Source organism: Phycomyces blakesleeanus (assembly GCF_001638985.1).
Source record: "Phycomyces blakesleeanus NRRL 1555(-) unplaced genomic scaffold PHYBLscaffold_6, whole genome shotgun sequence".
In the NCBI taxonomy this organism is placed as follows: Eukaryota; Fungi; Mucoromycota; class Mucoromycetes; order Mucorales; family Phycomycetaceae; genus Phycomyces; species Phycomyces blakesleeanus.
The window spans coordinates 2,015,842-2,043,575 of NW_017265139.1; the positions used below are offsets into that span (position 1 = coordinate 2,015,842).

The following is a 27,734-nucleotide window of genomic DNA, read 5'->3' on the forward strand; positions in this document are numbered from 1 at the left end:
AGAAACCTTGTAACCCATGATAAACTGTTTGTGTGTATGTGTATGTGTGTGTGTGTGGCTGTGTGGCTGTGTAATAAAATTTACATGACTAAATCATGCATATGTTTTATTTTAAAAATGATGAGAAAAGCGATTTACAGCTACTATCTTTATATGACCAAGCTATGCCTCATATCCCAAAAAGTACGTTTAATGAGACCATTCTAATAGATATAGGCTCTGAGATAAAAGAGTAAAGAGGAAGCAAATGTAGAGTTAAAGTTCAATATTGCTGACATGGACATATCGAAGCGGTCAAAAATGATCAAAATGAACATCCAATTAAATTAATTTTCGTCTGTCCTCCCCATTTTTTTTATTGATGTCCTTTAATATATAAAAGCGACTTTTCTTTTGTAAATATTTCTTTTAGAGTCACTTTTTTGAAATGTATTTTACATCTTCTATAATTTGTACATATTAGCAGTGTCCTGAAAAAATATTCTGAAAGTTTCTATATTTGACAACCTAAGAATAAAATGTATTTGGTATTTTATGTTATAGTGTCAAGAATTTCAAGAATTAGAATGAATTTGCTCGACTTATTTATTTGAATAAAATATTATATCTATATATATACAGAAAAAGGAACATATCTTGTGATATGTCATTATCTCATAAGATAAAAGTATAGTATTTGCCTAGTTTTTAAAAAATAGCTTCTTCTACCATAAAGTTTGGCTTTTTAACTCATGTACCATCAACCTTGTATCATTATCTTTTTGTTCACCCTATGCACCATTGTTAGAGGAGCCCCGGTAGACTATATGATAAAAGATGACATCCAGCTGTAAGAATCTTGCTTTCTATTACTATTATTACTTGGATTAAAATGAAGACTTGATCTCAAATAACTGGTATACATTAGTGCATATTCTAATCCTGTCTATTATATGGAAACAACAGACGCATCTGATCTGATCAGCTTTGACCCACACACAAATCGGTTTCCTATAGTATTTGCAATAGAATGATTGCAGAATACAGGTTAACGCAATAGCTGGTTGTTTTACAATTTATAACTTACACAAATACAGGCATTGTAATAGGAAAATTACAAACAATTAAGAAATGATAATATATTGCACATTAAACAATAATAAAAGACAAATACCAAAACCAATAATTCGCTTCTAGTATGGGCTTAACAATGATAAGTTATGTAAACCGAATCTCACGAATTATTCGTTTACTCTTGATATAAATTTAGTGGTCTGGCTTGCTTTTCATAGAGATAAAAGCTTAACAAGAATAAGCCCACTTTTTGATAGACTTCTTCAACACTTTAAAAAGAAGAAAGGAGCTTATAACAATAAGATTTCATCTTGGATAGTAGCAAAAATAACAAAAATAACAAAAAAAATATTTAATTCAATTCTAACAGATTTCTCAAAAGAGCAAAAAATAGACATATTGACTAGATAATAATCACTTTTGAACTTTTTCTAACATCATATGAGCAGACTGCGGCGCAAACTTCTTAATAGCTGAAATAAGATCAGGGAACCTCAGCGGCTTTGTTACGTATTCATCCATTCCTGCTTGTAAGCACTTCTCACGATCACCGATCATAGCATGTGCTGTAAGGGCAATGATAGGGATATGTCTGTTAGGACCAGAAGTACGTTCGATTCTTCGGATTGTCTGCGTAGCCTCAAATCCTCCCATGATTGGCATCTGTACATCCATCAAAATTAAGTCGAACTTCTGAGACTCAAATGCTTCAACAGCAAGTTTTCCGTTAGGTACAATCTTCACATTGTGTCCAAACTTCTCGAGAATGCGGACCGCAAGTTTCTGATTGACTACATTATCTTCGGCCAATAGAATCTCAAGAGGAACTGTCTTGGATGCATCATTCGGTAAAGCGGCAAGACTCTCGAGTGCAGGAAGAAGTGCATCAGCGAGATCGGGAACGTTTTTAGGTGAATTGATATAGGCAGTAATTCCAAGGTCAATACAGAGTTTCATGTTGAGTAGGTGTATTTCTGGTGCAATAAGAACAAGAGGAGTGTAACGCAAGTGAACAATTTCGCGAATTTTCTCTGCATGCGACATCTTATCAACAATTACTGTATCGAAGAATGGAGCATTCTTGTTACGGTTTGCGTTTGCATTTGCAACAGCTGTGGCTTCTTCAATTGAGGATACTTGGAAAGGCTTCAGACCAAGTTCAGTGATCTTATCGATCATACCAGTTTTGTCTTTCATACTGTCGAGGAATAAGATGTGTCTGTTCTGGAATCTGGCCATCTTCTTTACTACTTCGTCTTCACGCATAGCTACTTGCTTTAAGTTCATAGTAAAGTAGAATTCTGAGCCACGACCATACTTTGATTCAACCCACAAATCTCCACCCATGAGCTGGACCAAGTGTCTCGAAATAGATAAACCGAGGCCAGTACCTCCGTACTCACGTCTTTTATATAAATTTAATGAATAATAATAAAATGTTAGTTGTATGAATTCAATATACCAGTTATTTATTACTTACGTAGTACTTCCATCGGCTTGACAGAATGTATCGAAAATAACATTTAATTTGTCTTCCTGAATGCCAATACCAGTATCGCTAACACAGAGTTGAAGTATAACATGGTCTCCTTGTGTCTTCGTAACACGAGTACGCAATACAACTTCACCTTGAGTTGTGAACTTAACAGCATTTCCAATTAAGTTTGTGATAACTTGACGAAGTCTCAAGGGGTCACCAATCAACTGGTCGGGGATCGTACTTTCCATATTGTAAATCAGATCAAGTTTCTTTTGGTTTGCCTTAACTGCTAGTGTCTTAAGAACACTAAATACGGATGCTCGAAGGGAGAAAGGAATCGCCTCAATCATCATACGGCCAGCTTCAATCTTGGAAATATCCAAAATATCGTCAATAATTGTCAAGAGATTGTTCGCAAGACTTGAGACGATCATCAGATTCTCACGTTGCTGACGAGTCAATTCAGTCTCAAGGGTCAAGGTGGTCATGCCAATAATACCGTTCATAGGTGTACGAATTTCATGACTCATGTTAGCCAAAAACTCACTCTTTGATCTGTTGGCAAGTTCGGCTGCATCTCTTGCCAGCTGGTTCTTTTGGATCGCATCGCGTAAAGAGCCAACCATCTGATTGATCTTCGTTTTGAGCGAATCCATTTCACCAGAAGCTTCAACAGTAATCAATCGCGAAAAGTCATTTTCGGTTGCAGCAGCTGAGATTTGAGCAAATGCACGAACTTGGGTAGTCAAATTTGAGGCCATTGTGTTTACATTACTGGTAATCTCGCGCCAGGCACCTTCAACATCCATAACCTGGGCTTGTACTCCAAGTTTTCCTTCAGTACCTACTTCTCTGGCAACTCTTGTAACTTCGGATGCAAATGAGCTTAGTTGATCCACCATGGTATTGATCGTGTTCTTAAGTTCGGCAATTTCTCCGTGCACCTCAACTTCAATCTTCTTCGATAAATCACCCTGCGCCACTGCTTTACATACTGCTGCAATCGCTCTTAGCTGGTCTGTTAGATTACTGGCCATTAGGTTTACATTTTCAGTAAGGTCCTTCCAGGTACCGTCAACTTCTACAATAGTCGCTTGTCCACCAAGAATACCCTCAGTTCCAACTTCTCTCGCCACACGAGTAACCTCGGCGGCAAATATACGAAGCTGATCCACCATGCTATTAACAGTGTTCTTCAAATCAAGAATCTCTCCTCGTGTCTCGACATCAATCTTCTTTGATAGATCACCATTTGCTACCGCTTTGGTGACTTGTGCAATGGATCGCACCTGAGTGGTTAGATTGGCCGCCATTGTATTCACATTGTCTGTTAGGTCCATCCATGTACCAGCCACACCATTAACAATGGCCTGGCCTCCTAGTTTACCATCTGTACCGACTTCTCTTGCAACACGGGTAACCTCAGATGCAAACACACGTAGTTGGTCAACCATAGAGTTTACTGTGACCTTGAGATCTTGAATTTCTCCTCGTGTCTCGACATCGATCTTTTTCGATAGATCACCATTCGCAACGGCTTTTGTCACTTCAGCAATGGAACGGACTTGTGTAGTAAGATTAGCAGCCATCTGGTTGACGTTATCGGTCAAGTCCAGCCAGGTTCCAGCAACACCTTCAACCATGGCTTGGCCACCAAGTTTACCTTCGGTTCCTACTTCTTTAGAAACACGTGTAACTTCAGAGGCGAAGATACGGAGCTGGTCAACCATATTATTGACAATATTCTTTAGATCAAGAATTTCTCCGCCACTTTCTACCCCAATCTTTTTAGATAGATCGCCAAGTGCAACGGCTTTAGTGACTTCGGCAATGGATCGTACTTGATTCGTAAGATTCGCAGCCATAATATTGACATTGTCTGTCAAGTCCAACCACGTGCCGGCCACACCTTCCACCATAGCCTGGCCACCTAGCTTTCCTTCCGTTCCTACTTCTTTAGAGACACGCGTGACTTCTGAAGCAAAGATACGTAATTGATCCACCATGTTGTTAACTGTGTTTTTCAAGTCAAGAATTTCTCCTCGCGTCTCAACTTCAATCTTTTTAGAGAGATCTCCTAAGGCCACGGCCTTAGTAACAAGGGCAATTGATCGTACTTGGGTTGTTAGATTGGCGGCCATTGTGTTGACATTGTCTGTAAGGTCCATCCAAGTACCGGCCACACCATCAACCATGGCTTGACCACCAAGTTTACCCTCCGTTCCGACTTCTTTTGACACACGGGTAACTTCTGCTGCAAATACCCTCAATTGATCTACCATGTTATTCACCGTATTCTTAAGATCAAGAATTTCACCACGAGTTTCAACTTCAATTTTCTTCGATAGATCTCCATTTGCGACAGCTTTAGTGACTTGTGCAATTGAGCGTACTTGTGTTGTAAGATTGGCTGCCATTGTGTTAACGTTGTCGGTAAGATCCATCCAGGTACCAGCAACTCCATCAACCATTGCTTGTCCACCTAGCTTGCCATCTGTGCCGACTTCCTTTGATACACGAGTGACCTCAGAAGCGAATATACGGAGTTGATCCACCATATTGTTGACAATATTCTTTAGATCCAGAATTTCTCCACCACTCTCAACCTCGATCTTCTTAGAAAGATCACCTAACGCCACAGCCTTGGTTACTTCGGCAATGGATCGCACTTGACTAGTTAGATTGGCAGCCATTTGGTTTACATTGTCAGTTAGGTCCAACCAGGTACCGGCCACACCTTCAACCATAGCTTGTCCACCCAGTTTGCCTTCTGTTCCTACTTCTTTCGACACACGAGTGACTTCAGAGGCAAAGATACGAAGCTGATCCACCATGTTATTGACGATATTCTTTAGATCCAAAATTTCTCCACCACTCTCGACTTCAATCTTCTTGGAAAGATCACCTAGAGCTACAGCCTTAGTAACCTCGGCAATGGAACGCACTTGACTTGTTAGGTTGGCGGCCATCTGGTTGACATTGTCAGTTAAGTCCAGCCAGGTACCAGCGACTCCCTCAACCATGGCCTGGCCACCTAGTTTACCCTCGGTACCGACTTCCTTTGATACACGAGTTACTTCAGAGGCAAAAATACGTAGCTGGTCCACCATATTGTTTACAATGTTCTTTAGATCTAGGATTTCTCCGCCACTCTCAACATCGATTTTTTTAGATAAGTCACCTAGTGCAACAGCCTTAGTAACCTCGGCAATGGAACGCACTTGATTTGTTAGATTGGCAGCCATCTGGTTGACATTGTCAGTGAGGTCAAGCCATGTGCCAGCTACACCTTCAACCTTTGCTTGTCCTCCTAGCTTTCCCTCAGTACCGACTTCTTTAGATACACGAGTGACTTCGGAGGCAAAAATACGTAGCTGATCCACCATGTTGTTGACGATATTCTTTAGGTCCAAGATCTCTCCGCCACTCTCTACTTCAATCTTCTTGGAAAGATCACCTAGAGCCACAGCCTTGGTAACTTCGGCAATCGAACGCACTTGACTTGTTAGGTTGGCGGCCATCTGGTTGACATTGTCAGTTAAGTCCAGCCAGGTACCAGCGACTCCCTCAACCATGGCCTGGCCACCTAGTTTACCCTCGGTACCGACTTCCTTTGATACACGAGTTACTTCAGAGGCAAAGATACGAAGCTGATCCACCATGTTATTGACAATATTCTTTAGATCCAGAATTTCTCCACCGCTCTCGACTTCAATCTTCTTCGATAGATCACCTAGGGCTACAGCCTTGGTAACTTCGGCAATAGAACGCACTTGACTTGTTAGATTGGCAGCCATTTGGTTTACATTGTCAGTTAGGTCCAACCAGGTACCGGCCACACCTTCAACCATAGCTTGTCCACCTAGTTTGCCTTCTGTTCCTACTTCTTTCGACACACGAGTGACTTCAGAGGCAAAGATACGTAGCTGGTCCACCATGTTATTGACGATGTTCTTTAGATCCAAGATTTCGCCGCCACTTTCGACCTCAATCTTCTTTGATAGATCACCTAGAGCCACCGCCTTTGTAACTTCAGCAATGGATCTGACCTGATTTGTTAGATTGGCAGCCATCTGGTTGACATTGTCTGTCAGGTCTAACCAGGTGCCCGCAACACCTTCAACCATTGCCTGACCACCAAGTTTACCCTCCGTGCCAACTTCCTTCGATACACGAGTGACTTCAGAAGCAAAAATACGTAGCTGATCCACCATGTTATTGACGATATTCTTTAGGTCCAAGATCTCTCCGCCACTCTCTACTTCAATCTTCTTGGAAAGATCACCTAGAGCCACAGCCTTGGTAACTTCCGCAATCGAGCGTACTTGACTTGTTAGGTTGGCAGCCATCTGGTTGACATTGTCTGTCAGATCCAACCATGTACCAGCGACTCCTTCAACCATAGCTTGACCACCTAGTTTTCCCTCAGTTCCTACTTCCTTAGACACACGAGTGACTTCAGAGGCAAAGATACGAAGCTGATCCACCATGTTATTGACAATATTCTTTAGATCCAGAATTTCTCCACCGCTCTCGACTTCAATCTTCTTCGATAGATCACCTAGAGCGACAGCCTTGGTAACTTCCGCAATCGAGCGTACTTGACTTGTTAGATTGGCAGCCATTTGGTTTACATTGTCCGTCAAGTCCAACCAGGTACCAGCAACACCTTCAACCATAGCTTGCCCGCCTAGTTTTCCTTCTGTTCCGACTTCTTTAGATACACGAGTGACTTCAGAGGCAAAAATACGGAGCTGATCCACCATGTTATTGACAATGTTCTTTAGATCCAGAATTTCGCCACCACTCTCTACTTCAATCTTCTTTGATAGATCACCTAGAGCCACAGCTTTGGTAACTTCGGCAATGGAGCGCACTTGACTTGTCAAATTGGCAGCCATCTGATTTACATTGTCGGTGAGGTTGAGCCATGTACCGGCCACACCTTCAACCATTGCCTGACCACCAAGTTTACCCTCTGTACCGACTTCCTTGGATACACGAGTGACTTCAGAAGCAAAAATACGTAGCTGATCCACCATGTTGTTGACAATATTCTTTAGATCCAGAATTTCTCCACCACTCTCAACCTCGATCTTCTTAGAAAGATCACCTAACGCCACAGCCTTGGTTACTTCGGCAATGGATCGCACTTGATTTGTTAGATTAGCGGCCATCTGGTTTACGTTGTCAGTTAGGTCCAGCCAGGTACCAGCCACACCTTCCACCATGGCTTGACCGCCTAGTTTTCCCTCAGTTCCTACTTCCTTTGATACACGAGTGACCTCAGAAGCGAATATACGGAGTTGATCCACCATATTGTTGACAATATTCTTTAGATCCAGAATTTCTCCACCACTCTCAACCTCGATCTTCTTAGAAAGATCACCTAATGCCACAGCCTTGGTTACTTCGGCAATGGATCGCACTTGACTAGTTAGATTGGCAGCCATTTGGTTTACATTGTCAGTTAGGTCCAACCAGGTACCGGCCACACCTTCAACCATAGCTTGTCCACCCAGTTTGCCTTCTGTTCCTACTTCTTTCGACACACGAGTGACTTCAGAGGCAAAAATACGGAGCTGATCCACCATGTTATTGACAATGTTCTTTAGATCCAAGATTTCGCCACCACTCTCGACTTCAATTTTTTTGGATAGATCTCCAAGAGCTACAGCCTTGGTTACTTCGGCAATGGATCGTACTTGACTCGTTAGATTTGCAGCCATCTGGTTGACATTGTCAGTTAAGTCCAGCCAGGTACCAGCGACTCCCTCAACCATGGCCTGGCCACCTAGTTTACCCTCGGTACCGACTTCCTTTGATACACGAGTGACTTCGGAGGCAAAGATACGAAGCTGATCCACCATGTTATTGACGATATTTTTTAGATCCAGAATTTCGCCACCACTCTCTACTTCAATCTTCTTTGATAGATCGCCTAGAGCCACAGCCTTGGTGACTTCAGCGATTGATCTGACCTGGCTAGTGAGATTTGCGGCCATTTGGTTCACGTTATCGGTCAAGTCCAGCCAAGTACCGGCAACACCTTCGACCATAGCCTGGCCACCTAGTTTACCTTCGGTACCGACTTCCTTTGATACACGAGTGACTTCAGAGGCAAAAATACGTAGCTGGTCCACCATATTATTGACAATATTTTTTAGATCTAAAATTTCTCCGCCACTCTCTACTTCGATCTTCTTTGATAGATCTCCTAGAGCCACAGCCTTGGTAACTTCAGCGATTGATCTGACTTGGTTTGTTAGATTTGCAGCCATCTGGTTGACATTGTCTGTCAGATCTAACCAGGTACCAGCAACTCCTTCAACCATAGCTTGACCACCTAGTTTTCCCTCAGTTCCTACTTCCTTAGACACACGAGTGACTTCAGAGGCAAAGATACGAAGCTGATCCACCATGTTATTGACAATATTCTTTAGATCCAGAATTTCTCCACCGCTCTCGACTTCAATCTTCTTCGATAGATCACCTAGAGCGACAGCCTTTGTAACTTCCGCGATTGATCTGACCTGACTAGTTAGATTTGCAGCCATTTGGTTTACATTGTCCGTCAAGTCCAACCAGGTACCAGCAACACCTTCAACCATAGCTTGCCCGCCTAATTTTCCTTCTGTTCCGACTTCTTTCGACACGCGAGTGACTTCAGAAGCGAAGATACGGAGCTGGTCAACCATGTTATTGACAATGTTCTTTAGATCCAGAATTTCGCCACCACTCTCTACTTCAATCTTCTTTGATAGATCGCCTAGAGCGACAGCCTTGGTTACTTCGGCAATGGATCGTACTTGACTAGTTAGATTGGCAGCCATTTGGTTTACATTGTCAGTTAGATCCAACCAGGTACCGGCCACACCTTCGACCATGGCTTGTCCTCCTAGTTTGCCTTCGGTGCCGACTTCTTTAGATACACGAGTGACTTCAGAGGCAAAAATACGGAGCTGATCCACCATGTTATTGACAATGTTCTTTAGATCCAAGATTTCTCCACCACTCTCTACTTCGATCTTTTTCGATAGATCGCCTAGAGCCACAGCTTTGGTAACCTCGGCAATGGAACGTACTTGACTTGTCAAATTAGCAGCCATCTGGTTGACATTGTCCGTAAGGTTAAGCCATGTGCCGGCAACACCTTCGACCATGGCTTGACCACCAAGTTTACCCTCTGTACCGACTTCCTTGGATACACGAGTGACTTCAGAAGCGAAGATACGTAGCTGATCCACCATGTTATTGACAATGTTTTTTAAATCCAAGATTTCTCCACCACTCTCAACCTCAATCTTCTTCGATAGATCACCTAGAGCGACAGCCTTGGTTACTTCGGCAATGGATCGTACTTGACTCGTTAGATTTGCAGCCATTTGGTTTACATTATCGGTCAGGTCCAACCAGGTACCAGCAACACCTTCAACCATGGCTTGGCCGCCTAGTTTGCCTTCTGTTCCGACTTCTTTCGACACGCGAGTGACTTCAGAAGCGAAGATACGTAGCTGGTCAACCATGTTGTTGACAATATTCTTTAGATCCAGAATTTCTCCACCACTCTCTACTTCGATCTTCTTTGATAGATCACCAAGAGCTACAGCCTTTGTAACTTCGGCAATAGATCGAACTTGATTTGTTAGATTTGCAGCCATCTGGTTGACGTTATCAGTTAGGTCCAACCAAGTGCCAGCAACTCCTTCGACCATAGCTTGACCGCCTAGTTTTCCCTCAGTTCCTACTTCCTTAGACACACGAGTGACTTCCGAAGCAAAGATACGAAGCTGATCCACCATGTTATTGACAATATTCTTTAGATCCAGAATTTCTCCACCACTCTCGACTTCAATCTTCTTTGATAGGTCGCCTAGAGCCACAGCCTTGGTAACCTCGGCAATTGATCGCACTTGGCTCGTTAGATTAGCCGCCATGATGTTGACATTATCGGTTAGCTCATGCCAGGTACCAGCCACCCCTTCGACCTTTGCCTGACCGCCTAGTTTTCCTTCTGTTCCTACTTCTTTGGACACGCGAGTAACTTCGGAAGCGAAAACACGAAGCTGATCCACCATGCTGTTCACGATGTTCTTTAGGTCCAAGATTTCGCCTCCACTCTCAACCTCGATTTTCTTTGATAGATCACCTAGTGCTACTGCCTTTGTCACTTCAGCAATTGAGCGCACCTGGGTAGTAAGATTTGCTGCCATGTGATTGACATTATCTGTTAGATCCATCCATGTTCCTCCTACGTTTGGAACTACAGCTTGGCCACCTTTATGCAAAAAAATACAATAAAGAATTAGCATAGTAAGTATATATTAAAATAAAAGTGTATACCAATAAGACATGCGATATTTTTGATATGATTGAAGTATCAAATACTTTAAGTGTATTTGTACTATTACTAGTTTTTATTTACCTAGTAAGCCTTCTGTACCGACTTCTTTGGCTACTCTTGTTACTTCGGCTGCAAAAACGTTTAGTTGGTCCACCATGCTATTGACTGTGTTTTTTAGTTCCTGGATTTCGCCGCGAGTTTCGACTTCAATCTTCTTTGATAGATCACCATTAGCGACCGACTTGGTGACTTCGGCAATCGATCGCACTTGAGTTGTTAGATTGGCGGCCATCTGATTGACGTTATCTGTCAAATCCATCCAAGTGCCGTCAACGTTTGGTACCAGTGCTTGGCCGCCTAGTTTTCCATCTGTTCCGACTTCTTTTGCTACGCGTGTTACCTCAGCCGCAAAGACATTTAGTTGATCTACCATGTTGTTGACCGTATTCTTTAGATCTAGAATTTCTCCTCGTGTTTCAACATCGATCTTCTTTGATAGATCACCCTTTGCGACGGCCTTTGTTACTTCGGCAATTGATCGCACTTGAGTTGTTAAATTTGCAGCCATCGTGTTCACATTATCTGTCAGGTCTTTCCAGGTTCCGCTCACACTGGGCACAATTGCTTCACCACCAAGTTTTCCTTCTGTGCCAACTTCACGCGCCACTCTTGTGACTTCTGAAGCAAATACACGCAGTTGATCTACCATGTTGTTGACTGTGTCCTTAAGATCAGATATTTCTCCACTCACGTCGACCATGATTTTTTTCGAGAGGTCTCCTGTGGCTACTGCCTTTGTGACGACGGCGATTGATCGTACTTGAGTTGTGAGGTTTGTGGCCATGGTGTTCACGTTCTCGGTCAGATCCTTCCATGTACCGTCTACATTTGGAACTACAGCCTGGCCACCGAGCTTGCCTTCGGTACCGACTTCCTTGGCGACTCTGGTGACTTCAGTAGAAAAGACACGCAATTGATCAACCATGTTATTGACCGTGTTTTTTAGGTCCAGGATCTCTCCTCGTGTTTCAACCTCGATTTTTTTCGATAGATCACCCTTTGCAACTGCCATCGTGACTTCGGCAATCGATCGCACTTGGGTGGTTAGATTTGCGGCCATTGTATTTACATTGTCTGTCAAATCTTTCCAGGCACCTCCGACATCTTTGACATGCGCTTGACCGCCTAGTTTTCCTTCTTCGCCGACTTCTAGTGAAACTCGCCGCACTTCTGCAGAAAATAGCGTCAATTGATCAACCTAAGGGCAGAAAAAAAAACAAACAAATTCATGTACATATATGTATATGTATATGTATGTGTATGTGTAAGTGTAAGTGTAATTGTAGGTAAATATGTACATGTACTTGTTTATGTATAGTAATTGTAATTATAAAAGTGAAAAAAAAATAAGTTGGATCAGAAGATTCAAAACTGTGGAACCATAGTTTTTTTCCAGCCAAAAGTTTGATTGTTATTATTTTGCATTTTGTTTAGTTTCTTACCATTCGATTCATAGTCGTGATGAGTTCAAGTACTTCTCCTTGTGCACTTGCGGTTACTTTTTTACTCAAATCACCACAAGCAACGGCTTTTGCAACAGATGCAATGTCTCGTACTTGGTTCGTGATTTTAAAAGCCATCATGTTGACATTGTCTGTCAAGTCTTTCCATGTTCCACCTACATCCTTTACAATAGCTTGTCCTCCTAATATTCCTTGTGTACCTACTTCAAGTGAAACGCGTGTCACCTCTGTTGCAAATATGGATAACTGCATAATGAAAATAAAAAATCAAATCAAAAATAGTTAGCCTTTATTTCTTTTTTGCTCTTCCTCTTTATTTTATTTATTTTGCTATGTATATTTGATTTACAAAAATCAAATAAGCTATGTACATATATAATCTTCGTCCAGTAACCAAGCCCCCTCCTCTCTCACATTGTATACATATACATTTTTTGTTTAAATAAAATAAAAAATAATTGCATTTATTATATACATTTAATTACTTAATTCACTAATTAATTCTTGAACTATTTATCAAACTACCTTATTAGACTGTTTGACTATTTACTTTCTTTAAAAAAAATTATTTGTTTATTTTACCTGATCGACCATTGTATTGATCGTATTTTTTAGATCAAGCATCTCTCCCCGGACTTCTACTGTCACCTTCTTTGTCAAATCACCTTTGGCAACACTCTTTGAAACCTTTGCAATGTCTCGGACTTGGTTCGTCAAATTTGCTGCCATAGTGTTAACGTTGTCTGTCAATTCTTTCCAAATTCCGTCTGCGGCTTCAACCTTGGCTTGAGCGCCAAGTTTTCCTTCTGTTCCGACTTCGTGAGCTACCCGAGATACTTCAGAAGCAAACATGTTGAGTTGATTGACTATATATATATATATATATATATAATAGATAATTCATAAAAGATACATAGAGAGAGAAAGAGTTTTGGTTAGTGATTTTACACAATGTTTTTTTAATAATAATAAAAAACAATTACTAGAATTGAATCAAGTTGAATTGAACCGAATTGAATCAAAATGAACCCAATTGAACTAAAATAATACTAATCGATTTGATTTGAATTAAATTAAAATGAATTGAATTAAATAAAAAAAAGTAAGAAAAAGGAAATTGAATTGAATAATATACATGTAATAGTATTATTGTTTTTGGTTAGTTCTCTCACCCATAGTGTTAAACGTGTTCTTTAAAAGGAGCGTTTCACCCTTTACAGGGACCGTCATCGTTTTGCTTAGATCGCCTCGAGCAATTGCTGTCGACACATCCGCAATATCGCGTACTTGTTCCAAGTGGCTGGTTGTCATTGTGTTTAAGTTTACAACAAAGTTGTGCCAGGCACCGTTACATTCTTTTTCGCAGCGTGCTTGAACACCGAGTTTTCCTTTGACGGCTGTCTCGTGAGCAACGTAAATAACTTCGTCAGCGATAAGTTTTAGGTGATCAGCCATGGCATTGACCGCATTTTTGAGAGTGTTGATTGGAGCAGAGGGTAAGGTTGGTCGGGTGACGCAGCGTTCGTGGTTGCAGGTGATTCTTTTGTCGAGGATGCCGGCGAAAATTGCAGATGACACACTCACGGCCTGGAGGACGCAATCGGGACAAACGATGTTATCTGGACTGGTCTGGTTAGTGGCGGCAGGGAAGGGAACCAAAGGGGGTGAGAGGGCATTAAAGTAGACAGGGTAAGCGGTAGCATGCGAGGCAACAGTGAAAGGAGGAGTAGGCATAGATGACGTGGTTAAACCACTGGCAATTGGGGCAATAGCAGAGTAGATGTCAGAAGTAGTAGCAGTGGCAGGGGCAGGGGCTGTATAGATAAAATGTGTAATTATATATATATAAAGCAAAATAAAGGTTAGGGATTTATTCAATATATACATACATACGTACGTACGTATATATGCATATACGCATATAAGCATATACAAAAAAAAGCGCGTCAAAGAATAAATAAAAATAAAGAATGGAAGAAAAGGCATAGATATATATCTATCTAGTTTGTTTTAGTTGGAGGGGATTTTAACTTGCCAAAGTATCCGATTCCGGGTGAAGTAGTTGGCAGGGTGAGTAATTGGTTGTACGAGGATTGCATTTGTTCGAGCATAGATGTGTTTTGGACGGTTGAGATTCCTTCTTCGGATGTGGCATTGTTGTCGTGGGTTTCTTGTCGATTTAGGTCTGGCGGAGGCGGATCCGTATCTTCTTCTGGATCATAGTGTGATGTCAGCATCTGATGTTGTTGTTGAATTGCAATACGGTATCTAAGGTTTTCTGTTTCGAGATCCAGTTGGCGTTGCGCAATTTGTTTTAGAGTACTGTCTAAGAATGTTGCCATCTCTACATGAACTGGATCGAGGGTATCAAGAGTTTCTTTTGTCAATCTGCTTTTGAGACATGCTTCAATGTCTCGTTGTTCCATGCTCTCGACCATAGATTTGATGTAATTAAGAATTGATGCGGTCATTGTGTTTGTGTGAGATTCAGCTTCTTTTAGTTTAGATTCTTCGTTGTCGTCTTTCTCTTTCTCTTCTTTGCTTTCTTTTTCTTTGTTTTTGCCTTGCTCTTCTTGGGCTAGTTTGGTCTCCTGAGAGGTCTCTTGATGAGTCTCTTGATGAGTCTCTTGATTGTCTTGAGATGAGTTTGTAACCGTTGGGCCAGCACAAGTAGGTTGGTTGGTAGTTTCTGTTGAGTTTACAGGCATAGCAGAATCTTGAGACAAGGGGGGATTATTCGTGTCGTCTGTGGGGACTGGCGTAGTTGGAGTGGTTGGTGCGGTGGTATTGGTAGTGGTATTGAGTGTGGATGAGGGTGCGGGCGCGGGTGTGGGTGTGGAGGTGGATGTAGAGTTGGAGGTGGAGCCGTCGCTCTTGCAGTGTCTCTTACTGTTGAGTGAGGGATTGCTATTGTCTGAGAAGCGTTTCATCACCTCTCGGGGAAAGAAAAGAATTGGTGTACAAAGAAAGTAAAAGCACTTGAAAATAACAAGAAAAAAAAAAGAAAAAAGGGGTGCTTTACTCTCTTGGGAAAATGGGGAACACGACGGCTTTTTTTTATATATATAATATAATATATTTATTTGGGTTGAATTGGGTTGTAGGTGGTGTAAAAAGGAAAAGTCTATTAATTTATTTATTTATTTTTTTGGATTTATTTTTTTGTAATTTTTTTGTATGTGTATTTGTTGTTAGAGTAAGATATATGTATTTCAATAAAGTGAAATTCTATGCAGGAGATCAAGTCAATATATATATGTGTCTGTAAGAGATATAGAGATAGGTAAAGAAGAAATAAGAGGGGCAAGGAGAAAGAGAAGAAGAAAAGAAGAGAGAAAGAAAGAGATAAAAAAAAACAAAGTTGAAAGGAGAGGCTTTTGTGTGTGTGTGTGTGTGTGTGTGTGTGTGTGTGTGTTTGTAGTGTTTGTAGTATTTGTAGTGTCTGTAGTGTTTTGGAAATGAAAATTATATTCCGGTTGTTTATACTCTATTTTTCTGCTTTCTAATAACCAAACTAAGCAATAACTACAAAATTGTAAGTATTGGAGTGGAGTAGGAATACCACATCGAGTTTATTAAACATTTGTGGAAGGGTCGGCAGATTGACAGATGTAACATGTCTTCATGATTGGTCAAGGACATTTATTCATTTATCTCTCTCTGTCTTTCTTTTGGAGACATGTACAGATCCTATCATTCCTACTCACAATATATTAAAATATAAAAGACGCCCACCCATATATATAGATAGATAGATAGATAGATAGACAGGCAAAGAAAGAGAAAGAAATGGAAGCTTCTTTGGATCTACACTGATATTTTCATGTATATGCGTATATGCGTATATGCGTATGTGCGTTTGTGCGTTTGTGCGTTTGTGCGTAAGTATTAGCATCATCATTTTCTTTTCTTTTCTTGTCTTAATAAATAAATTGATTTAAATGAGATAATTGTACTTTAAGCCGCACAAGTTACATGACAACCACTTTATATGTTCAAATAAAGGAGGATTTGCTTCTTAACCCCATCCTTACTTTTACTATTACTCTTTTTCTTTAAAAAAAATACTACTACTACTACTACTACTACTACTACTACTAATAATAATAATAAAAATAGTCTAATGAATGCATATATTTAGAGTTCATTAAAAATAAACTATTTAGTTTTTAATTATTATTTAAAAGGATGAGTAAAAAAAAAGTAAAATTAAATAAATATAAATCAGTAACAGCAATAGTAAGTATTTATATTAATATTAGTATCAGTGTTAGTATTAGTGTTAGTGTCAGCGTTAGTAATCAGTAGCAGCAACTGTCGCAGCAACAGCAAAATAGTATATCTTTCATTAGTAAGTAACGTATATATATATAAATAAATATTTAGCATTTTGGATAATAATTCATCCTCCAGCTGCACAACCCAATCAAGTGTTTTGTATGTCTTCCACCGTCACTTGGTATGGAAACTCGCAAGTGATAATAACATTGTGGTCCACATGATAGGCAAGTTCACCATGGATACACAGTAGATATCCCTTCTCACTTTTGTATCTGGTTGTATATATGTATGTAATATAAAATAAAATAGGTTTAGCTTACTATATATGTACATGTATAAAAATATACATATTTATATATGTGTCTGTATATATTATTGAGATCGAATGGTGCGTCATAGCAACCATTTGTTTAAATGAATATATAATATAAATATATACATAAAGACAGTTATAATAGAAATAATACTTTAAATAAAACAGTATATATAAATATTTTAGTGCAAGATATTGTGACTCCGATTTTATATTATAAAGTCTATCGATATCGTGTTTTCTGTCTTTTTATGTATATTTTCTGCTTGAGCAGAAAACTTAAATTGACAATCAAAGACGATTTATTATTAAAAGTTACATAGATACATAGATACATAGATACAAATATTCAGAACAATCAATTACCTCCAAGTTATAGAATTGTGTTTCCATGGAAAACAGAATTAAAGATTTATAGGATCCTGATCTCTGTATTTATATAAATATATTCATATCCAGTCTTCGCAAATCTATAAATGGCAAGTTTCTCCTTGTTTTTCTTTTTGCCATTGGCCAAGACTAGAACTATCAAATATATAAACGATTCTTGTTTGATGTCGAATCTTCCTCTTTTGGTGTATTCCTTTGGGCTGTAACATTACACACGCACACGCACACGCACACGCACACGCACAACCACAAGTACAAGTACAAGTACACACACACACACACACGCAAACACACACACAAACGATAAACGCACAAAAACGATAAACACATAAACACAAAAGATAAAAGCACACACGCACACACGCACACACGCACACACGCACACACGCACACACGCACATACATACATACATACATACATACATACATACATACATACATACATACATCATACATAAACTACAATACAATACAATACAATACAATACAATACACTATACCACACAAGCACGAAAATGTCAAAATGCTTTGTATTTACCAGATCAGTGTTTCAAAAACAACGTGAAACGGACCAAGTATCAAGTATTTCTCATATTTTTGATCTAATGGTAATATGGTTTGTATTACTTTCATCATAGTCATCATATTACTATAATAATCATTATTATTAATATTACTTTTAAAAAAAAGTAACATAAAAAACTAATGTGATATACATAGTACAAGCGATTAGGAGAATCTAAAGAGACTATAATATATTCAATACTTATTACTATATCAGCTGTAATATGTATTGTATTGGAAATTCTGATCACATCATCTAATGGGAATGAGATCAATTCAATCTTGGAATCATATAATCAGTTTGATCATCATCATGATTCCAACCCAACCTCAGATATTAGTCATGTTTACACAGACAATGCTTATGTGTCCATACTTGTCAACCTTCGTCGACAAAAGGATAAAAATATATTTCTTATCTTGTTTCAATTGTTTCAAACTTATCTAGGAATTGATGCAGTAAGTCTATAAATCCAACTAATCAATCAAAATAACTTATCAAACACTTGATTGGTATCTTATTGTTATTATTATTATTGTTATTATTATTATTATTTTATCTGTAATAGATTGTACGCCAAAACACCATTCAATTGATGGCCCATACTGTATTCCAATTCATTTGTCTTTTGTTTAGTTTACTGCAATTTGTAGAGACACGAAAATGGTAAGCAACTATAGCCAAAGTATTTGTTACTATTACTATTATTCTTATTTTTAACATATTATATATATTTATATAAATAATAGGAAATCAGAAGTGTCTAGTATTGATGATACGATAGATCAATCTGGATTCACACAAATAATATATTATGAAATTGGGCAGATTGTGTACATGGCCATCTTTACTCTTCTTCTTGTATTTTTAGTCAAGAGACTCTTGGGACAGGTGAGCACCAAAGAAGAAGAAGAAGAAAAGAAGCAAAATTGTGATAAATAAAAGTAATTAATAATAATAATATTATTATCATTATTATAACCAACTAATTTCATATATATATATATATATTAAAAAAAAATGTTATTATTTTATGATCAATTATTGTAACAATATTGAATTAATTAATTAATCAATAAATAAATAAATATGTGAATAAAACCTAATATCCTCAAAGTTCGGCTGGAATATCTACAAGCGAATTGGTGCTGATCTACAGCTTCAAGGTATTCATAATTACTTTACACTTGCTATCTATATTAAATTTAATTCGATAAAAGCACATCTATATCTACATTTAAACACACGCATTAATATGTATAATTTTCTTTTATTGTTATTATTTAGCAAGGTTTAGATTGTGCCTATTCTTCTTGTTGAATCTCAAATTAGATGCATTTTTCCACCTTTTCTTTAGTGTCTTTTGGTTTGTGGTGAGTGATGTTTCTTTCTTCCTTTTGCTTTTGAATAGTACATGTGATTTTTATTCTTAACGTCAATATCATTATCATGATTTTTATTGTCCATTCTGCAATTAGGTCATGACTCGGGAAACTTATTATAATAAAGGTTCTGCATATCTGGCCTGGTATATCCTACACCTTTTGTTAACCATCTGTCAGATCCCAGCTCTTTTTCTGGCAAGAAAAAGTATTCTGACCGAGAATCGCAGATTTATGATTGCTTGCTTGGTTGTTCATGGATTGACTACGGTTGATTTTATAATCATTCTTCAACAAAGTTTACGTTCCTGGGTATTTTGGATTATTGCAGGCATGTAATATAGATATATAGATATATAAATGTATATTAACATATATTTTATTAGTATGTTTGGCAATAGCACTTTCATTTGTAAGTATTATTATTATTATTATTTAAAAAAAAGTACAATGATTATATGAGCTTTGTACTATTATTATTCTCTTACTTCATATGATAATGCTAATACCAATATTAATAATGAACCAATGGTATATGCATGTATACATATATATATATATATATATATATATTAGTCTACAATTGTCTTGGCAAGCTTTGTCCTGAGAAACTTTGGCAAGGGATTGAAACCCCACAGTAAGTTGTTTCAAATAATTATTAAAAATAATAATAAATTGTTGACATTGATATTGACATATTTCAAAAAAAAAAAGTAAAACGGCTATCAGACAAGGACCACAGTTATATGATGAATAGAAGAGCCTTGGCCAACGAAACGTACGCAAGTAGCGATTCGTGGGTTATTGACCAAGACTCTATCGATTCTAGACAAACCAAGGCACCACCTTCTATTTCATTTCATTAAATGTATATATATATATATATGTATGCATGTTATTTATTATTTGTTCATTATTTTATTACTCTTTTCTTTTTATTCTTCTTTCTTATTTCAATATAAGATATAATACAATATAATGTATATATATGTACGTGTGCGTGTGTATATTTTTTTCGTGTTTTTTTTTGTGTTTTGGTCTGATGTGTGAATGTCGACAGGATGACACAAAAAAATGGCTAAATAATAATAAATAATAATACAAGTGCCACGTTATTCAATGGTTTCACGGCATTAAATCTGCCATGACATTTATAGATCTATAAGACCGTACTTGGTTTCCCATTTCAACTCAGGGAACGGCCACAAAGATCGACATTTAACGATCGTTAATATACCATAATATATATTACAAATATAACGTGAGTTTACAAATATGGGACAAGATTAATACAAATGAAATGAAGAAATGAAGAAATGAATATCATAATTATTGCTATAAGAATAGGAATAACAATAACAGTAGTAGTAGTAAAATAGAAGGAGGTTAAGTTGTAATACCTTGGTTCCGGTTTTTTTAAAGAAAAATAATATTTTCATATGTAACAAACAAACAATCCAAAAATCAAAAATTGAAAGATCAAAAGAGTTTATAGGAATATTTCAATACACTTGTTCCTTTTCTTCTCTTTTAGAATTTTCTTGAGCTGTTTTATATCAAGTATAAAGTATACTATTATTATCGAATGAATATGAATAGAAGAGCAAATAAAAGGGGTACTCAAATGAATGCCCAACATTAGAGTTAAGTTCTCACTTATATAATCCAGCACATGTAAAATAAAAAACTAAAATAGATAGACAGATAGATGGATAGATGGATAGACGTTTTGAATGTGGTTTATTCAATTCCAGATGATCTGATATTTTATTCTTATTTTTTTTTCTTTTATAATAATAATAATAAAAAAAATTCTTGATCCCATAACGTTGGCTTGATAGGGGAGGGAGTGAAGATGGTTTCCTTGATGTTGCAATTGTTCAAACAAGATATTGATCTTTCCTTTTGGCTTTTAATTCAACTTTTCAAATTTCCAGTTGGTATTTTTTTTCTTGCTAGTGATAAGAACTACAAATAAATAAGGAAAAGAAAAGAAAAAAAAGCTCGGAAATATAATGTATTTTACAAATACAAACATACACAGTTCATAGAAAACGCCAGGGCTTATTTTTGTACTACTGTGTATTTGTATTTTGGGGGAACTTTTATTTTATTTGTATTTTATTTATATTTTATACTTTTGGTATTCAACAGAAAAATTCAAATAATCAGAAAAAGTCTTAAAGCTTTTTATTTTTATTTTATTTTTTGTGATTTTAATATAAATATATAAATAAATAAACATATGCATTTGACAAGTTTAGGTTTCCTGTGGGTTCCAAGGCAACCAAATGCACCCAGACCTGACCAGATTAACAATATATATATATATATATTATATTCTTGATGATCTTATTCTTCAATTCTTCTTCATGAAAATCCTCGGAGCATTTTCTTCTTTTCCCTCTTCTTTTCCTTCCTTTGTTCCTTTCTTCTTTTTTCTTTTTTCTTCTTTAAAAACTAGCAAGGAATTAAGGAACAATAGATTGTGTATATGATTATCATATATCCCAAGCTTTAAATATTTATTGCTGCTATTATGGACCGGGTCTTCTTTATAAATAAAAAGTAAATATAAAAGGAAAAAGAAACTCACTAGAGGTATTGAAGTTGTAAGAAGAAAGAGTTTGTATGTATCTTATATATATTAGTGGAGTTTTGAAAGTATTCGGAGAGAGCGATTGAATAACAAAAAAAAATCTATATAATAGTAAGAATGTATATATAAAAAAAAGAAAGAGTAAAATAGATGTGTATATAATTTCATGGCTGAACTCGACAAATATCTTTTTGTATTCCTTGCCTAGTAGATTTTTTTCTTTCTTTTCTTCTTTTCTTCTTTTCTTCCTGTTCACAAGGAACCTGTTACTGTGGTCAATAAAATTTCATGAACGACAAAGAAGAAATACAAAAAAAAAGAGAAAAACAAGGGACCTCAAAGTTAAAAAAAAAACAAACCAAAAAACCAAAAAAACACGACCTTTTCTTTTCTTTCTTTTTTTGGTTCCATGGTAACCAAATCCAGACTGAGTTTTAATACGGGTTTTTCTGTTTCTGTTGTTGTTGTTGAAATATATGTATGTATATTTATGTTTATAATATACAAAAAGGTTTCTGTGAAGTGACAAAGATAGAGGACAAAATTACCATGGCAATAAATAAAAATAAATAAATAAACAAATAAAGAGCATGTGCATGATATATGTATAAATATATTGACTGTTGAAAGTTGATCAAACTAAAGTGACGTACAGTATATTAAATATATTAATATAATTAATGATAGAAAAGTTTAATTTCTTTAACAATTTATCCTAAATTTGGTAAGTTTATATGTTTGAATCTAGTGCGGTAAATCTAAACAACAGCAACACACAACAACAACAACAATAACAATAAAAGTATATATATATATATATATATGGTTTGTAAATATGCACACAGTCATCTATACATCGATCTACATATTCATATCCATATCCATATCCATATATATATATATATATATATATAAAGTGTACGTATGTTTGTGTGTGATAATCAAAATCGAAGAGATTGAACCATAAAATAATAAGGTATCTTTTTGTAGGTTGTTTCAAATATATTAATATTGAACAAATCGGTAACAAGTTGACAAAGTTGTTCCTGAACACATGCCTAGATACATACTTAGATACATAGATACATAGATACATAAATACATAAATACATTTGAACATTATTCAACACATATTTATATACGTACATACATAAAAGTGTCAAGTGGGACAAAGGATCTAAAAACGAACAATTGTGACAATTGATTTTCCAGCGGTGTAATATTTTATACTCTTTTATTTTATTTCTATTTATGAGAATGTGGATTTTTCATACTTGATGAATCATAGCTCAATTTCTATTGGATGAATGCACTTTCTGGAAAGAGCGTACAAAGAATAAAAATAAAAATTTATACTTTTTTTTTTTTTTTCTTGCCCCTGATAACAATTTTATCCGAATGACGTAAAAGAGAATAAATTAAACCCAGGCAACACACAGTTGATTTTATATTCCTTTCTTTCTTTTACTCATTTTTGATTTTTGATTTTTGATTTTTGATTTTTGATTTGTTATATCAGTTTAATTATTATAATTATAATTATTATTGTTGGTATTAATTATCTGCTAATACATATACAATATAAATATATTTCATTTAATTTAATTTCATTTAATTTAATTTCATTTGTTCTTTATTAAATAGACTTTAGATAATTATTATCGGGTACTTCTTTAAGCGTAATGAAGTATTATTGGATATTGAGTATTGAATATTAAATATCATATTAGCAATAACATATTAGCCATATTTCATTTCTTATAAGCTATTAATAATTATTATTAATAATTACTCTTATTATTATTATTCTTATTATTCTTTTTATGATATAATAAAATACATAGACGTACATACAAACATACATACATACATACATACATACATACATAATATTTGTGCGAATAAGAATAAATATATAATATAATGGACATGAGCTCTACTATACAAATTCGCATGCTAAACATTCCAAATCCGGAACTCCAAAAGAAAGAATAAAAAAAAACCCTATTCTGCGTCCTTTTAAAGCTCTTAGGACATTTGAATTAACGCTCAAGTCTGAAGGTTTTTTTTTTCTTTCTTTTTTGTCCTTTTCCTTTTTCCTTTTTTTTTTCTTTTTTTTTCTTTTTCTTTTCTTTTTCTCTTTTTTTTCTACCTGTTTTTTTTTTGTTATTTCTTCTTCTTCTTCTTCTTCTTCTTCCTTTTTTTCTTCATTTTTTCTTGTTCATTTTCTTCTTCTTTTTCTTTCTTTTTCTTTTTATATATATTTATATAATATATATATATATATATATAACCTACTCTAATCTCCGTCAATCTGTCACCTAGGTTACCAAAAATATAACAGCACTTGTACGTACCTTTTTCATTCGAATTTTATCAGAGCACTACAAATCAATATACATATACATATACATATACATATACATACATATATACATATATATTATACAACAACAGCACCAATATCAATAAGCAGCAATCATCAATAAATAACAGCGGCAGAATCAATAAATACATATATATATACAACATATTTATATTACACCATCACTAAATATAATATAATATAATACAATATAATACAATATTCATATTCATATTAATATTCACACGATTACAATTCCAATTACAATTCCAATTATACTTATACTTATACTTATGCTTACATATATATAATTTGTAATTTCTATATACAATAACCTTCCCCAGAATTAACAGAAAATCATACCAAGAAAAAGTGAGTTGCAGAATATTCAAGGTAAGCACAATTCTAATAATATTAATTAAAATAACCTTTCAAAAATAGGAAAATCAAATAAATAAATAAAATTTTTATACACCCTATCTATTCTTAATTCTTAATTCCTATATTCTATTATATTCTATTATATTTCTATTTCTATACCTACACTTTAAACTCTTTACACAGATTGTATTATACTATACACATCTGTTTATAAATATGTATAACATATGTGTGCTTGTGTATTTTTTTAACCCCTTGTTTTGTTTTCTTTGTACACAAACATTTTTATAAAAAAATATGTATATTTAACCTTCTTTCCTTCTTATAAACATATATAGTATGCGAATCCCATCCGGTTGCTCCAAGCTTGAGAGAGCTATTATCATTGACAGAGTGAAAGGAATGATCTTTGGTAAGATTGAGATTTGAATAAACAACCAAATTGCTCCTAAACCAATAGATTTCATTTCCTATGTGTTCAACAGGTGCTATCCTTGGCGACAGTCTTGGACTGGCTACAGAAGGAATGTCTAGAGAACAAGTTCAAAAGGCATATTCAAATGGCCCCATTCGATTTGGAATGGACGACGATCAAGAATCAGCTGGTGTTAATTTCATAAGAGACACCTTTCGCTCATTATTTGATGAAAAGTAATTATTGAATTTATTGAATTTATTTATTTATTTATTTTTGCTTAATGTAGATCTTCTTTTATTTGATAATCTAATAGTACTTGTGATAATCGCTCATTTAATACATCTTTGTTTATTTTTAATCTTTTTTGTCTCAATAGTGATTTTGGCGATGACGCTGAACAGCAGCTCCTCATCTTATTTTCAATTCAAGAGAACCGGGGCACATTCAATTACAAAGACTATGCTACACGACTTTATAATTATAGTAACCGAGGCATGCGCGGCCTAGACAAGCAACCACTCGGAATTAAAGCAACCACAAAATCAGTCCTTTCTCGACCTCATTTTCTCGAAAGTCCTGTAAGTAATTATTATTTCTTAGAGAGAGAGAGAAAAGACAAAAATTACCGTATATGAATATTCACATGCACACACACACACACATATATATATATATATGAAGATCCTAACAAACCATCATATTTTATATCTATTTATTTATTTTGTGTGTGTCTGTGTAGCACCCTACGGCAATAGATGTCTGGCGAAAGGAAATAGATACTCGCGACGATAGTGGTTCTTTGGTTCGTGCAGCAATTCTGGGCGTACCAAAGTTTTGGGATGGCACAACAGTTATCCAAAATTCGGCTGAATGTTGTCGTATCACTCATCCCGATCCTCGCTCTGTCATATCTTCTGTCATTGTATCTACCATTGTAGCAAGGTAAGCTTTCTATATATATATATATGTATCTAAATTACCTTGGCCCCTTCTTCTCTCCCCTCCTTCCACTCTCCCCTTGTATACATTTATTTATACCAATATTTCTTCTTTAGAATGCTGCGTGGACAAGACCTAGAAATGGAAATACTGGACTCTAGCCAACCTTCACCTCTACCTTCTCCTCTGCTGTCAAAACCTAATCAATTACCACTCTCATCAACAAAATTACCTCCGACTCCAACATCAACACCGCCTACACCAACCAGCGCTACTACCCCTACCACAAAATGGACTGACTCACTCGAGACAGATCGTGTATTAATGTCACTCGTCAGAGCAGTGATTGACGCCAACAAGCGAATCCTGACCGCACCAAACACCGACCCACTTTTTCAAACTCCAGAAACAGACGCAAACCTGATGCAAGAGTACTTTGAGCAATTGATCAAGACTTGCTACCAGGAACCTCTTCAGCTCTCTCCACAGTTACTACACGAATCTCATGTGTTTTCCTGTCTAGGAGGAGCCAGCTATGTATTCACGCGCGTGATTCCAAAGGGTAGCGAGACCGAGTACTTTAAGCGACTGTTGATGGATATCGTGATGCAGGGTGGACACGCAGATGCAAACGGGTCGGTTGCAGGTGCCTTGCTTGGTCTGAGGATAGGGTATGGTTGTCTTCCGAGCGAGTGGGTTGTTGGACTCAAGAGGTGGGAGTGGTTAGAAGATAGAGTTGAAGAGTTTTGTGAAATGCTCTAAACAAAAACCTTCTATTATTTTCTATTATTTTATTTTCTCGATCTCTATCTCTCTACTCCCTTTATTTATTTATATATCTACCTATCTACCTACCTATCTATCTATCTATCTATCTATCCATATATTTTACTTTCTTTCACAAACCCAACAAAATCAACTCACAAACGTATGTATATACTGCACTACACTGCACTGCACTGCACTGCATTACACTACACTACATTACACTACACTCTTACACTTACACGTTATGCCATTTGTTTTACTTATTTCACTCCTTAATTATCTTTACATATATATATATATATATATATATATATTCCTTCTTCCCTTCTTTATTTTTTATTTTATTTTTTGCCGCAAGAACCTGCTTTTTTTTATCTTACATATATATTATATTATTCTTATTACACACACGCACACAAGCACAAACGACACCCAAAAAAAGACACTACAAAATACACACAAGCACAAACAAGTCAAATCAGGATGATTTGTATTTATCAAATTAAATGTTTCACAAAAAAAAGGGCGAAACACCAACAACAACAGCAACAGCAACAGCAACGATAACAACAGCAATAAAATGGAACAGACCAAGTAACAAAAAAAAACACAAACCTTTCTCGTATCTTTGATCTAATGGTAATCTGATTTGTATTCATTTCATTAATTATTAATTATTATTTTTATTAAAATAAAATTAAATTAAATTAAAATAAAATAAAATAAGAAAGCAAAAACCAATAGGGCTGTTCACACAAGTACAAGCAACCCAACCAAAAACAAAAAAGAATCTAAAGCCAAAAATAATGATGATAATAATACCATAATATACTCACACAACTCTATACATATTCGACTACTATGATTGCTATAATGTGTATTTTTTCTTTTAAAAAAAAAGAATAGTACTAATCTTGCTCATCACATCCACAT

The 27,734-nt window shown here is 36.1% G+C and overlaps 3 protein-coding genes across 3 annotated transcripts; 2 read left to right on the forward strand and 1 right to left on the reverse strand.

Moving 5' to 3' along the window:
* Nucleotides 1-1,467: 1,467 nt before the first annotated feature.
* On the reverse strand, nucleotides 1,468-12,108 carry PHYBLDRAFT_16437 (type IA hybrid histidine kinase; the record flags this gene model as incomplete). Its single annotated transcript, XM_018434993.1, has 5 exons — nucleotides 1,468-2,458; nucleotides 2,534-3,450; nucleotides 3,721-4,991; nucleotides 6,918-7,800; nucleotides 11,257-12,108. Coding segments are annotated over 5 exons (4,914 nt in total), but the record flags the coding sequence as incomplete, so codon positions are not given.
* A 5,791-nt stretch (nucleotides 12,109-17,899) lies between these two features.
* PHYBLDRAFT_143341 (hypothetical protein) lies at nucleotides 17,900-20,197 on the forward strand (the record flags this gene model as incomplete). The annotated part of the gene is made up of 6 exons (XM_018430968.1): nucleotides 17,900-17,992; nucleotides 18,249-18,407; nucleotides 18,518-18,615; nucleotides 18,699-18,840; nucleotides 19,908-19,968; nucleotides 20,046-20,197. 6 exons carry the CDS (start codon nucleotides 17,900-17,902, stop codon nucleotides 20,195-20,197), a joined length of 705 nt encoding a protein of 234 aa, XP_018294405.1.
* A 3,960-nt stretch (nucleotides 20,198-24,157) lies between these two features.
* PHYBLDRAFT_186254 (hypothetical protein) lies at nucleotides 24,158-27,510 on the forward strand. The gene is made up of 7 exons (XM_018439210.1): nucleotides 24,158-24,279; nucleotides 24,640-24,688; nucleotides 25,015-25,088; nucleotides 25,162-25,327; nucleotides 25,471-25,672; nucleotides 25,834-26,036; nucleotides 26,150-27,510. Exons 3-7 carry the CDS (start codon nucleotides 25,016-25,018, stop codon nucleotides 26,793-26,795), a joined length of 1,290 nt encoding a protein of 429 aa, XP_018294406.1. The 5' UTR covers nucleotides 24,158-24,279; nucleotides 24,640-24,688; nucleotide 25,015; the 3' UTR covers nucleotides 26,796-27,510.
* Nucleotides 27,511-27,734: the final 224 nt, after the last annotated feature.